The 13,961-nt window shown below is 33.6% G+C and overlaps 3 protein-coding genes across 3 annotated transcripts; 1 reads left to right on the forward strand and 2 right to left on the reverse strand.

Annotated features, from left to right (window-relative positions):
- The first annotated feature begins 2,172 nt into the window (after positions 1 to 2,172).
- LOC133334171 (uncharacterized) lies at positions 2,173 to 3,100 on the forward strand. Its single transcript, XM_061542467.1, has 2 exons — positions 2,173 to 2,221; positions 2,286 to 3,100. The coding sequence occupies exons 1-2, from the start codon at positions 2,173 to 2,175 to the stop codon at positions 3,098 to 3,100; spliced, it is 864 nt and encodes a 287-aa protein (XP_061398451.1).
- A 950-nt stretch (positions 3,101 to 4,050) lies between these two features.
- LOC133334167 (estradiol 17-beta-dehydrogenase 8) lies at positions 4,051 to 5,054 on the reverse strand. Its single transcript, XM_061542464.1, has 3 exons — positions 4,998 to 5,054; positions 4,810 to 4,932; positions 4,051 to 4,640 (listed from the first exon to the last, which is right to left on the reverse strand). The coding sequence occupies exons 1-3, from the start codon at positions 5,035 to 5,037 to the stop codon at positions 4,057 to 4,059; spliced, it is 747 nt and encodes a 248-aa protein (XP_061398448.1). The 5' UTR covers positions 5,038 to 5,054; the 3' UTR covers positions 4,051 to 4,056.
- Positions 5,055 to 11,042: 5,988 nt separating this feature from the next.
- Positions 11,043 to 13,487, reverse strand: LOC133334169 (irregular chiasm C-roughest protein). The gene is made up of 4 exons (XM_061542466.1): positions 12,564 to 13,487; positions 12,365 to 12,492; positions 11,875 to 12,295; positions 11,043 to 11,731 (listed from the first exon to the last, which is right to left on the reverse strand). The coding sequence occupies exons 1-4, from the start codon at positions 13,444 to 13,446 to the stop codon at positions 11,043 to 11,045; spliced, it is 2,121 nt and encodes a 706-aa protein (XP_061398450.1). The 5' UTR covers positions 13,447 to 13,487.
- Positions 13,488 to 13,961: the final 474 nt, after the last annotated feature.

The raw sequence follows: 13,961 nt of genomic DNA on the forward strand, positions 1-13,961 counted from the left end.
AGTAGTTTGAGGATTTTATACACATGTTTCACCTTGCGTAATCAATATCGGTGCTTTTTTTGGGGTTTTCAGATTTTATGAAAAGTGTCGATTAAAAATCATTGAAATTTGTATTTGGTGTACATAATTGTTTAAATTAATAGATTTGTAGAACTGTCGGTATAGGTCCACTTTGCGGATGCATTGAAACTTCTCAACCAATAATGGATTTATTTTTCCCTAACCTAATGCTAATAAAAATAAAGGAGTAAAGTGATCGACTGACGAACGTCATCAACGTCCAGACGAAACTTCAGAAGCTGAATCTTGAAATGTGGGGTGAGAGTCACTTTTGGAACCAAGGGTGAACCAAGAGATATGGAATCCTGAAATTTTAAATTAAGATTAGGGCATATGGGAATTTCGTACTTATGATTGTTAAGGTAGGTAGTTATGGACATTTATATTAATGTGTACTATCTGGTACTAAATTTGGATTTGTTTCTGTCAGAATTGGTATGTAGTGTTCAGATATGTATGTAAACTTCAGAAATTATCCGGTCATTTTTTGCGAAGGATTTTTCTTGGTCACTCACGCAACGTAACTTACGCGGCATTTTTGATTTTGCAGTTTTTATTTCTGCAGTGTCTCCATATATAATACTTAAATTAGTATTTGAGTCGTTTATTTTGAAAGTGGTTTAAATCTGATACAAATCTCGTGTTTCTAGAAAAGTTTACAAAACATATCATGTTGACAAAATTAATACCACTTAACAATATTTTTGAAACAAATCGAATCCAAAACTTTAAATTTATCAATTTAAAATTAACGACTCTAACAATTTTAAAATAAATGACTTATTTATGCTATGAACAAGAAAATAATGACAAATGTGTTCTAATAAAGATGTCTGTAGTAAGCATGGATTTTCTTGTGATAATCCTTCTCAAATTGACCTGGATTTATATGGAAATATTGAAATCATGTAATCATATGGAGTATATTTTTACTCAATACATGGTCGAGAAAAGTTGCCAACATACAAAGAAGAATCTGTTTCTTTCATATCAATTATATGGATGTATTGATAGAAGCGTAAGTATGGGACATTTGTCGGATCGGAATTTAACTCCGTTAATAATTTAGTTTCACTGGTAGTTGTGTAGGTTAGCACATGATCAGGCCAATCCGACAATACTTCTTGGGTTACTGGGTTTCAGAAAGTAGTGTATGTGTGATCAGATCTATTTTATCTTTTGTAACATATGGATATATTTTTTTCACTCATTACCAATTTAACCTGTTTTAACTGACAGTATCCTTGCAGTAGATATGTCCAAAAGAAATGGTGTTCTTCCAATCCTCGTTCAATGTAATATCAGTATATTAGAACACCATTTTTATCATAGGTATTTCCTAAACAATCGACGACTGAAAAAAACGAAGGCAGCTCCAAATTATGAGAAAGTGTAGCCAATGACTTGACAATTTCTGATACCAATTTATTTTGACCATTTAGCAATTTTCGACCTAAGGCTCACCAAGTGTCTACCAACACATGAGTTTATTTTGTGGAATTTCGTACACACACTGCCCGTACCAATACGAGTACGTGTAGTTGTGTGTACACCGTAACAATTCATTGAAACTGGAAAGTGAATTGCGAGTAACTGATTGTAGTTCAATTTCATTTGTATGTAAATGATATGATTATGAATTGAGTGAACATCATGACGATGACCATAATGAAGTACGGATTTGCCACTACCGTGACTATGGAATGAAATTTCTTTTCTTCTTGACTTGATTCGAGAAAAAACGCCCGAAGCACATTTTGCTTTTCTTTTAGGTTCTTAGTTTGGCGTTATTGTGCGTAGCCTATGGCTGGGGTACTTGAAATTTTTGCTTCATTGACGATGGCTGTGGTGGTGGGTACGTAGAAATGATATTTACTTTTTGCCATCTATGGCAAATAATGATAATAATAATTATAATGGCTGGGATCTGGATGTGTATAAAAAGACCGGGACTACCGTTCAACCAGTATCAAACATCGATTTGCAATCAAAGCCTTCAGTGGTTTAGGGAGATAGACACAGCGACAGCAATTGAAAAGTTCTTTTTGACAACGAAAAGTAGTTTCAATTATGAAGACCTTTACTTTCACCGTGATCCTGGCAGCGGCCATAATGGCGGTTGCATTTGCCGCCCCTGAGCCCGAACCTGAACCAGCAAAGGGTAAGTTTGCGATATTTGGAAATTATACGACGATTACTTACATCCGAATTCTTCAATTTTTTAGGTAAATTCCGTGCCGCCCAAGTAATTAATGATGATGCCAATGTTGAGCTGGTTGACAACGTCGACAATGGAGAACAATCCGACAGTGTTGATGGTGGCAACAAGAAAGGTGATGGCAGCAGTGGTCGTTTGTTCATGAAGAAGTTCATGTTGTTCAAGAACATGTTTGGTCAGAAACAACCCGTGATTCCCATTATCATCACCGGAGGCGGTAATGCTCCAGCCACAACCACCACTGCCACTGGTACAACTCCACCAACCACAACCATCACCTCCACTGGTACCGTTCCCACTGCTACTGGTACCATCTCTGTGTCTCCCACCACAACTGGAACTGGTGGCGGTACCGGTGGTACTGGAGGTACCGGCGGTACTGCTGGTGGTGCCGCTGCTGGTGGTGCTAAGAGAAAACGCCCAGTCCAACGTATCCAATTGATTGGCCGCGGATCCTATGAGAACCAAGATGATGCTAAAGAAGAAGAAGAAGCTTCTGTTGTCGACAATCAGGCTTTGGCTGCTGCCTTGGGTGCCGGTGCCGAGGAATACATTGTTACCGATCAAGAAATTAGCGGTACATCTGAGGGTTACAATGATAACGGTTCTGCTCGTGTCAACTTGAGACGTCGTGGCTCCAAGAATGGTCGTGTGGTTAGTGTTCGTATTCCACCCAAATATCGTGGCTACTTCAAGAATGGCCAACGTGTTATCCTGAACAATGCCAATCGTCCCAACAAACGTCGTGTGATTAAGAAGCGTGTCATCAGAAAACGCAACAAGAAGAACAAGATTGTCAAACGTCGTCGTGTTGTCGCTTAATCGAATCGAATGATGGAGGCAAATAATATGAAATGCTAATAAATATATCTAATCTAATAGGAATCTATGAATTAAATAAAAATATATGTAGATAAATATTAGAAAAAAATGAAATATGTATTGAATTTTATTTTAAGGGAGGTCAAATGGATTTACTGATACATATCAATGAAAAAAAAAAACTTAATGAAACCACAAGTATAACAAGGCTACCTAAATTCCAACGCGGCGTCCAAAAATATGGCAAAATGTTTCTTGCTGTTTTTCTTTTTAACTTAAGCCCAGAAGAATGAGTTTTTTGGTATTCGGATCGAAACCCTCTTAAATACTTCGTTTATGTGCACAATTCATAAATATATCCTTAACCCTTTGTGGCCCAATGTTGCCCACAGGCCAAAAAAAGTATATGCAGCTAGTAGATATATATTATTTCGATTTCGTATGTCAAGACCTGATTATGGACGACACATTTAAAAAGAAAAATCAAAAAATTAAAAAATTTGGCAATGTTATAAGATTTTTAATATGGAGAAGAGGGTAAATTTGTGTACAGTACTAATTTGTGTATACAGTCCAAATTATTTAAATCGCTTCGTATTCGAATTTTATGAATTCTGCCATCATAATTATTGCATTTAGTTTTTTTGATGTTGGACTTTAATTTTTACGAAATACTGTACTTTATCTCCCGAATGCAAAGATGTAGCGATGTCAAATTTTGTACATATCCTATTTAGCAAAGTTCCATTAAATATGTGAACAGCAATTTGTTCTAAGGTTGCGGAAGAAATTTCGGGGCTGCATGTACCAAAAGTATAGTGTATATATTTACATATATTTTTAACAGTAATTTCAAAATGGAGGTAGGCTTTTATTTTTTATTATTCTAATAAATGCATTTAAAAAAAGACCAGCTTCAAGTAATATCCGTGTCCATCAAAACGACATCATCTTCATCACTTAAGTCCACCAGTAACTTCAATAGCAGCACCATTAATGTACGACGATTTGTCTGATGCCAAAAATGCTATAACTTCAGCAATCTCGCTGGGTTCACCCATACGGCCCAAAGGACAACGCATTACCACTTCTTGTTTGATTTTGTCGGGTACAACAGCCACCATAGGAGTATTTATATAACCCGGAAGTATGGCATTTACACGAATGCCAAATTTGCCAAATTCCTTAGAAGCCACTTCCGTAAACGATATAACACCAGCCTTTGTGGCAGCATAATTAGCCTGACCAATATTGTTCATTTTTGCCACAATACTTGAAATATTAACAATACTGCCGCCCTTGATGTTGTGTTCAATCATGGCTTTGGCAAATTGCTGCGTTACCATAAAGGTTCCCTTCAAATTGACACTGTACACATCATCATAGTCACGTTCGGGCATTTTCAAGAGGTAGCCATCACGTGTGATGCCCGCTGAGTTGACAACAATGGATGGTGCCGTTTGAAATTGTTCACGGGTTTTGCCGACAGCATTGGTAACACTTTCCAGCGAAGAAACATCAACTTCCAAAGGGAAAATATCTGAAAGTTAAATAAAACATTTTTATTATTGCATACTTTAAGGATGTCGGAAATATTGCACACCAAATAATATAATGACAGTATATCACAATATAATATAGCATATTTTTAGGCATAATTGCCTATATTCGAATTTCCACCATAACAGAGAGTTGAAAAAAATACTCACCACGATCACCCAATTCTTTTGCCGTCTCTTCTGCCGCCTTTATGTTACGATCAGCTGCTATGACTTTGGCCCCATAATCTCTTAATAAACGGCAGGTACTGCGACCGATTCCACTTCCAGCTCCTAATGAAATACATATGTATATTTGCTATTAACATTTCAATTTAAATTGTGTTCTATCCAATCACCTGTAACAATGGCTAATTTTCCGATTAATTGTTGTGCCATAATTTTGTTGTTTATGTTTTATAGTTTTTTTTTACTATAAATATTCTCACTAACCGCACCGACAGCGAAACCTCCAATTACGTCAAAGTCCACAGCCGCACTAACAGAATTTGCAAAATAGATAAGAAAACGATTTCTTGTTTACGAGCCAGTGTTGCCCAGTTTGGGAGTGTTTACTTTTAGTAAAAAGTTATAACAGGTGTGTCTGTGTTTTATTGATAAATGTTATGAAATATGCCATAAAATTATGGGAATTATTTTAAGTTGATTTTTATGGAAGATCCAATAATTATATATTTGCATATAAACTTTGGTGATGAAAATATAGAACATTACGAATATAATTGGTTATTTACATAAGAATTCTCCTTATGAGTGTACAGTACATGGCGTTTGACAATGACATTACGAGTCATGTAAAGGCCCCGATACCACGAGAAATTGTGTGGATGTGGCGTAAATAAAATCCTCATATGAACACTCAGCAAAAATGATATTTACATAATATTCAAAACTAAGATGTATGAGATTTTTTGGTAATGCAACTTAACCCAGTAAGTTTATATCATCAAATGATTAGATGTGTTTAGACCTGATGATTTACGACACACAACCGAAGAATATGTACAAAATTTAAATGACATACAGTACCAGATAAATTATTTTAACCCTTGTTGGCACAATGGCCCGTTTGTCTAGCTGGTGCGCATAATGACTCTTAAAAAAATCTTTCAAATTAAAATCAAATGAAAATCCTAGAAAACTGTTATTATATATTAATGTGGCAATTCTGTAAAATATACTAATATATAATATACTAATAAGAGTTATCGTATCATTATCATTAAAAAGTAATGAAGAATCTAAAATAACGATGCTTTACTGTAAAATTGGTAGCACTGGCAAACACTTGTCGTCAGCGCCATCTATTGGTTAGGTAGATCAAAAATCGTAAAGATATTTTAAAAAAAAGTGTTGCTGAATCGTATAATCGTTAATTTTTATTATTTTGACATTTTTTATATACCTCCGTTGTATTTGTTTTATAAAAATAATGTTATAGTCGTAGTACAGTAGACTTTTTGCACTTGCACGCTTCGATAGTTGGGTTTGAAAAACTGATATGGACGATTTGAATCATACATATCAATATATGTCTCTGACGACAGTTTACAAATCATTTCGTATTATTAATACTTTTTTCGTATTTAAGATATTAAAATTATGGTGGTGTCATATGAAAAGTATAATCGTACATTTATTGTGAAATAAATAAAATTCCAAAATTATTTGAATAATAAAATGAAATTCAGCTTTATATATTAGGATTCGAATTTTACACCACAATATTGAATTCGGTAATGTCTATTATATATTCGTAGTTATGTTTAATATCTCAGTTTTCAAATGGGACCGATTTTGTATAGATGCAATTATCTCTTCAGAAATTATACGCTTAGAGACCTTGTTTTAAAAAAACCAATGTGTCTGAATTGAAGTATCACTAGATGGCGCTAACGACGCGGTCTTTAAATTTGTTTACCTCATTTCTTTTTCGCCATAACTTTGTTCGTATTGTATATATTAAACTGAGGATGGTGTCATATGTACGATTCAATTGTATACTTTTTTGTGAATTTAATAATTTTTTTTTAAATATTTTTTTAAATTGGTCGCATCTTAAAACTTGATTTAAGTTTGAAAGAAATATTACGATATGCGTATTTTGTATGAAATAAGACATTTTATACGGTTGTTATTCGATTAACAAATTTTCGAAATGTTTACCCTTCGTGGGTACCGTCTTCGAACTTCATATATAGTTTGAATCAAATCAGACATTTCATTCGTTTAATATTGAATTAATGAAAATGTATACGATGTGTAAAGCTTAGGTCAAATCTGACATTCTATTCGCCTAATATTGGATAAAAAAATTGTTCACCATTTGTGGGGGAGGTACTAGAAGGTATCGCCGATAAATCAAATAATACAACAATATAGACGCTTCGTAAAAATATTAGGTTGTGCAATGTTGGTTCAAATGGGATAGTCTTTTCGCATGATACAACGAAATAATTTTCATCAAAATATTAAACATTTTGTGTGGAAGGTAGGAGGAGTGAATCGATATTCTTCGAACTTTATTTACAATTGTAAGAAATATTACAATGTGGAATGTTCGAATTACATCGATTACTCGCTTCGAGAGTTATCGTGCGCACCAAACAGACAGAAAGACCGACGAACATTTGTATCGACTCTAAATAGTTTGAAACGAATTTGGTCTAAAGTAACATTAGGTCTAAATAAAATGCTTCGATTACATATAAGGCTGATAGAATAAAAATGCGTAATCATTTTCGTTAAATATTATTCGTTAAATATTATTGAACTAATTTCCTACTACTCATAGACCATTTATACAACTTAACAATTAAAAACCGTAACTGTTATATTTTAACATTTCAGAAAATAATTAAAAAAAAATATTTGGAAAAGTGAATATTTGGGCCTTAACGTTGGGCGCCATTTCGTACCAAAATGTCGACCTCATTTTCTAATTTGTTTCAATTAGGAAAAAGCTTCGAAATGTTATTAAAAATAAAGCAATAAGGTAAGGTATAAAACTTACCACAAATTTAAGTCTATAAAATGGTTGAACACTTGTACAATATGTTGGAAAGAAGAATTTTTGAATTACCGAAAATGTTGTAAACACATACCTAATATTATGGAACAATTCATTTAGATTCGTATAAGTCGGTTTCGAATTGCATTATGATCAAGAATGGAAAGAAAAAAAATTTCGTGTTCCCGTTGGGCGCCATTTAATAATTTCCGGTTGTAATGTAACATTATGTATGTCCAGCTGATTAAAATCAAAAATGTTAACGTCCATGTTGTTAATGAATAGAATAGTGAATAAATATTTCCCAATCTATCCTATTTTCAAGGCCGACCAATATTTGTTACTACAATTAAAAACCCAGTTCTCTTTAAAATACACAAATTATGTAGTGTTATAAATTGTATAACATTACAAACATACTTACTTTTTCATTACTATCATTTCCCACACATCATATAACAATAATGAACAACACAAATTTGATTACAATTTTCGATTTTTTTTATTTAAATATTTTTTGTCTTTATTAATAATAATCATAATAAAAAATCATCATTATAATTAGTATGTATATATAATTTACATATATACGTAATACGTATTAACAAAATTGTCAGCATCTATTTATTTTTTGTTTTATAATAATTACTTTTTCGTTTTTTTTTAGTTTTTCAATTATTTCATTTTAAGCAAACATACATTTATATCATTTTTGTTTGTCTGTTTGTTTGTCAGTGGCGACAATGACAACAATTGTCACCAACACTGGAACGTGGCGCATTTTATCAAAAGGTATGCGAAGGAACGACTAAACGAAGTTGGTCTATCGATGATGTCCATGACAATGGCATCGGTGATGATGCTGTTGCTGATGATGGCGATGTTTTGCAAAATATTACAAAAATATTTGTTTTTATAAAAATATTACAAAATATATATGTTGTATGTAGAGTCGTGGATGTTATGTGTGTTAGTGTTGTTGCAATGTGTTGGTGTGGTTGATGTATGTATGTATGTTTGAATAAAAATAATATAATTTCTGATTCGTTTTTTTATAGAATACACAATTATGTTTAAACTTAATTTAATTTATAAACTATAATAAAAGTGTGAAAGGATAATAAAACAATTATATTACATTCATATATATAAAAAAGAAATCAATACCTGAACATAAGAACAATTTATATATTTTCATTTAAAAACAAAAATCTATATATAGAAATGCAATTTGTTTTATTATAGCAAAAAATATATTAAATATTATTTTTGGATTTATTTTGTGTGTTTAAATGTAATAAAAAAATTATAGATATAGGCTAAACCAAGTATTTTGCAAGCAATTAAGTGTGTGTATGTGTTTGAGTTTAATGGAGTCTCGGTGCTTTGTAGTGAAACGCTAATGAATGAATCAATGATTTTTTTCTTTGAGTGTAAATAGTAGCAGGCTTTGTTTTTTTTCTTTTTCTTTTCTTTAAAAATGTTGCTCTTTCGCATAAAATACTATTTAATAGTAAGCAAAAAAATAATTTGTAATTTTTTGTTGTTGTATTTTTTCAAAATATTTGTACACAAAAGCACATGTATTGTTGTTGTTGTTGTTGTTGTTTTAATTAATAATGATGACAATGATGAGATTCTTGTTTGGTTTTTCAAAAATGTTCAACAAATTTTAAGACACTACATTCAAGGTAATTGCAGACATGCTTTGATCAGAAACTAAAGCAAAGTGTGACCTCTGGCGAACCAACTTCACTTCGAGGCCATTTTCTTTTTTGTTTAAGGTAAAGCCCATATATTTATATACTTACACGATAAATGCTAGCTAGTTCTGTACTATATAACTATAAGGAGAAGGTTTTACATTTTGGCTATCGTTTACATACTACTAAGTACTTAAAGATTTAAAGTTAGAAGATTTAAGTAGTTCGTTATGAGGGCGCTTCTAATTTTGTCTTTGTTTATATACAATTTCCAATTTAATATTTTTTGTTGTTGGAAAATTTTAAAATTATATCTTAAAAGGCTAGCAAACTATATTGAATGTTGTGAATTACAAAATATTCAAATTCTGTATTCAAGTTTGGTTTTCTTGTTCTTCTTAATAAAAAAACGTCTAAAACAAAAATGATCTTAGGTCTATCAGGTACTTTGGCTTATTTATTGTTAAGCTTAAATAGAACAACTAAAACTAATATTTAAACAAAATACTATTTTAGAAAAAAATGCTATTGAATTTTTCGTTATCGTTTCGTTTCAAGTTTGTGTTTTTTTTTTTTCGTTTATCTAAGGCTAAAATTCCACACGAAGAGGGATGGGACAAAAAGAGCGGCAGTTTTAGTAGTTTTCTGTTGTGATTCGGAAAAAAACTGAACCGGAAATGACTTTGTTGTGGCTTTGTAAGGGACATTGATTGTTACAATACTACCATTTTTCTTTTAGTCTTTGTTCAGTTTTTTTGTTCAAAATTTAGTAATATAGGATTTTTTTCATCATTGTTACCTGTTAATTTATATCGTTTGAACACATTTTCTTGTGTGGTGAGTTTTGGAGATATGAAGTAAAAATTTATGGGAATATGTTGGGCGCCATTAATTACAAATGGACACATGTGGATAGCAAAATGGAAAATCAAGCATAAAAAGAAAACAAAATCACGAGGAAAATTAATTTAATTAAAATATAAAACCATAAAAATTTCGATTTTATCATTAAATATTACTGGGCTAAATTGTTGCAGTTATCAGAACAAAATACTTTAAATGTTTTATTCCAAAAATTAAAAAAATATATATTAAAAACTTAATTTGAAACAAACAAATGGTGTTTTCATATCTAGATTCTATGTTGGGCGCCATTTTATATCATTATCTCAAGTTCATTTTAATCTAAAAAATTTAGAACCTTTTAGCGCGCCACTTGTTCTATGTTTGAATTTTTCGTTCACCATTCGATATTGTTACTCATTTCACACTGAAGAATAGTGAGTGACTCGGAAATTCAGTCTAGAAAATTCAAATATACAGACAATAAGGTCCTTTTGTTGGGCGCCATAATTTCAATAAAGATCGTATCGAGTCCTAAACAATTTTTCCAACATTTGATGTCTCCATTTTTTTTTTCATTTCTCTCTCCTGCTGATCACCACACAACGTATTTCAATCCATTATTAAATTGTTTTCAACAGATGATGACATTTTTACCTACTTATGTTTGTAGTTGTCGTTGATTGGTTGATACACGTGTGTACATATATATACAAATTTCAGTCTTTTTTCCACACTTACTTTGAATTAAATAAAACATATACCTATATGTTCAAACATACAAACAAAATTTCTAAATCCCCGTTTTTTTTTTTGTTCGTGGCTTCTTATACAGCTGTGGGTGGTGGCAATAGCGATGAATTCGATGATCTTAAATATGGATTACCATAGATGGCACTAAAACGTGGATCAACAGCCGATGCTGGGGCTGCCGACGACGAGGTAACAACATGTGTTGCTGTACTCTGATTGCTACAGCTGCCATTGGGCGATGAACTAACCACCGACGCTGTGGTCGACTGCAGGCTAGGAAGTCCATTATCTTGTCGTATATCACGTGCAGTAATTATACTGCCAGCTAAACTACTGCTACCATTAACATTTGTTAAAAATGTCATGGGCAGTGTTTGTTGGTGCTGTTGTTGTTGCATTTGCTGCTGTAAGTGATTTTGATGATTGTTTTGGATAATTGTAGAGCTACCATTCGATTTGGTCGAACACGTTGTCAGATATTGAGGTGGTGGACTATAATGGGTCGTGTAATCACCATAGGGTACATAGCCACCGGAAATGTCAACTTTGAGATCACTATAATTGGAGGTACGATCACCAGCTTCCATTTTACAGGAGCCAACACCGCCATTTTTGGTAATTTGATGTTCGCTAATGACATCGGCGGGTGGCAGCTTTGAACGTTTTTTACACTTGAAATAGACAATGACCAGAATAGTAATGATCATCAGTAGGGCAACAGCCGAAATGCCACCAACAATTGTCATCAGGAGAGGGACACTTTCTGCAAAAAGAAAGAAGAAAATTGATAAATAAATTAGTATTTTTGTTTATAAAAAATAAAAATATTCTAAACATAATTATTATGTTTCTTTTGGTATATATATATTTTTTTTTAATTTTGTAAATAGTTTTCACAATACTTACTTTGAGCCTGTAGATTAATTTCCGCCACATCATTGCCATAATCATTGACCACGGTACAATTATATTTTCCATAATGGTAAGACTGACTATCACGAATGATCAGCGTAGATTTAACACCACCGGGAACAGCGTCCACCAGTATGGAATAATCATGACCCATTTCTGAACTAATTTCATGACCATTAAATGTCCACGAGACATGGCGGGCCCTTGGTACAGATGTAGCAAAGCATTCAATGCGTGCCGTGTCACCCATCAAACCATATTGGGTACGGGCCGAAGAGATTGCCGGAGAACCTTTCAAATAGACATAGGCATCAGCAGAAATTTCAGGATAACCGGGGACATTTGCCTTGCAGTAATAACGGCCGGCAGTTTCATTCGAAACGCTAAAGGTTAAATTTGAACTGGAACCAACAACCTGTAATAAGGAAAAGGGAAGGATTGTTTTATATTTGCCTTTGGAGAACTTCCAGTTTTACAAACTTACCCTATCAATGGGATGTTGAATCCAAACAATATCGGGTGTGGGATTACCATCAACTTCACAGTTCAGTGTTACAATGCTGCCAATGTCGGCCTCAATGGATCTGGGTTTCTCTTTGAAGGTGGGACCATCTGCAAGAAAACAAATTTTAAAATTATAAAATTGCCCTACAATCGGAAGATGTACAATTTTTGCTACTTACAGCTAATATCCAAGGTCTCGCTATCCTCACTTTTGCCAATCGAGTTTTGTACCTCACACTTGACAATGGCATCATGGAATTTCCGGGTAACATTCCGAATAATCATTTCGGGTTTTTGTCCACCACTAATTGGCTCATCATTGATATACCATTTGTAACGCACATCACTGGGATTGGCTTCTGATTTACATTCCAGACGCACTTGAGAATGTTCCAATATGCGACCATTACCCACAGCACCACCAATGACATTTACAGTAACCTTAGGAGCATATTTAACATCCATACGTATCTTAGCCGAACGATAGGTACGATCTGCGGTATTTTGAGCCTGACATGTAAAAGTGGTGTTGTGGTGCTCCTTTTTCGGAGTTAAACGTAAAACAGACTTGGCCGTGTATCTCCTGAGATCTGGCATGGGTATAATGGTATAATCGATGTTATCTGTGATGACATTGCCAAAACCATCTATCCAGGTAATTTCCGCAGCTGGCTTACCACCCACCGAAATGCATTCAATGTCGACCTTACGATCTTCGGTTGTGTAGATCACTTCACCCTGAACAATTTTTGGAGCATCGGGTGGTACGAGTACAGTTATTTTGGCAAAGGTAGAACGTACCGCAGGCTGGCCTTCGGGACCGGGACTAACTTGACATTGGTAGCGGGCATCATCGTCCAACATAACTGGATAGATTTCAAGAGAATAATCACCCTCTTCATCGCTGCCGATCATGCTGTAACGTTCAAAGCCGGCCAAATCTCGTGAGGTACCCAGACCAAAATCATCTTTGGTCCATTGTAGGGTACCTTGTTTGTTTATCACCCGGCAGGGCAGTGTTACGCGGGCACCCACAACAGCTGTTTGATCTTGCGGTTCCATGGCAAAACGTTGATTTTGAAAGTGAGTGAAGAGATTTGAAGATTTACTCTCTACATGATGACAGATGAGCAGAGAGAGGAGCAATGCGTGGATCAGCATTTGAGAGAGTGTAGATGAAGACATTTTGTTGGTTAATATATTACGATGGAGTTGATGGTTGTTGTAGATTCAACTCCTGTCAAAGGTAGGAAGGACCTTTGCAAAACGGGAGTTGTCCTTTTTTAGGGAAATGTAACTGTAATGAGAAAAAAGAGAGAAGAAAATTGTTATTAAGTTTGAAAAAATAAAATCTCAATTTATTAATTATTAAAAAATACAAAAAAGGAAATACATTAAAAAAAATATTATATAATAGATAGAGAGAGCGTTCCGAACACATATGGATCTCAGCTAGGCACTTTACGGTATATTTTGTATCAGCTTAAAAATGGTTGTATCCCATGGTGACCATTTGTATCCATGTTGTAGTTCACTTTTACATGTCTAATTCATTCATTAAATTTCCCACAGACTTT

Source organism: Musca vetustissima, unplaced genomic scaffold (assembly GCF_032173495.1).
Source record: "Musca vetustissima isolate MV318-11 ecotype Yass unplaced genomic scaffold, APGP_CSIRO_Mvet_v1 utg5283, whole genome shotgun sequence".
Classification (NCBI taxonomy): domain Eukaryota; kingdom Metazoa; phylum Arthropoda; class Insecta; order Diptera; family Muscidae; genus Musca; species Musca vetustissima.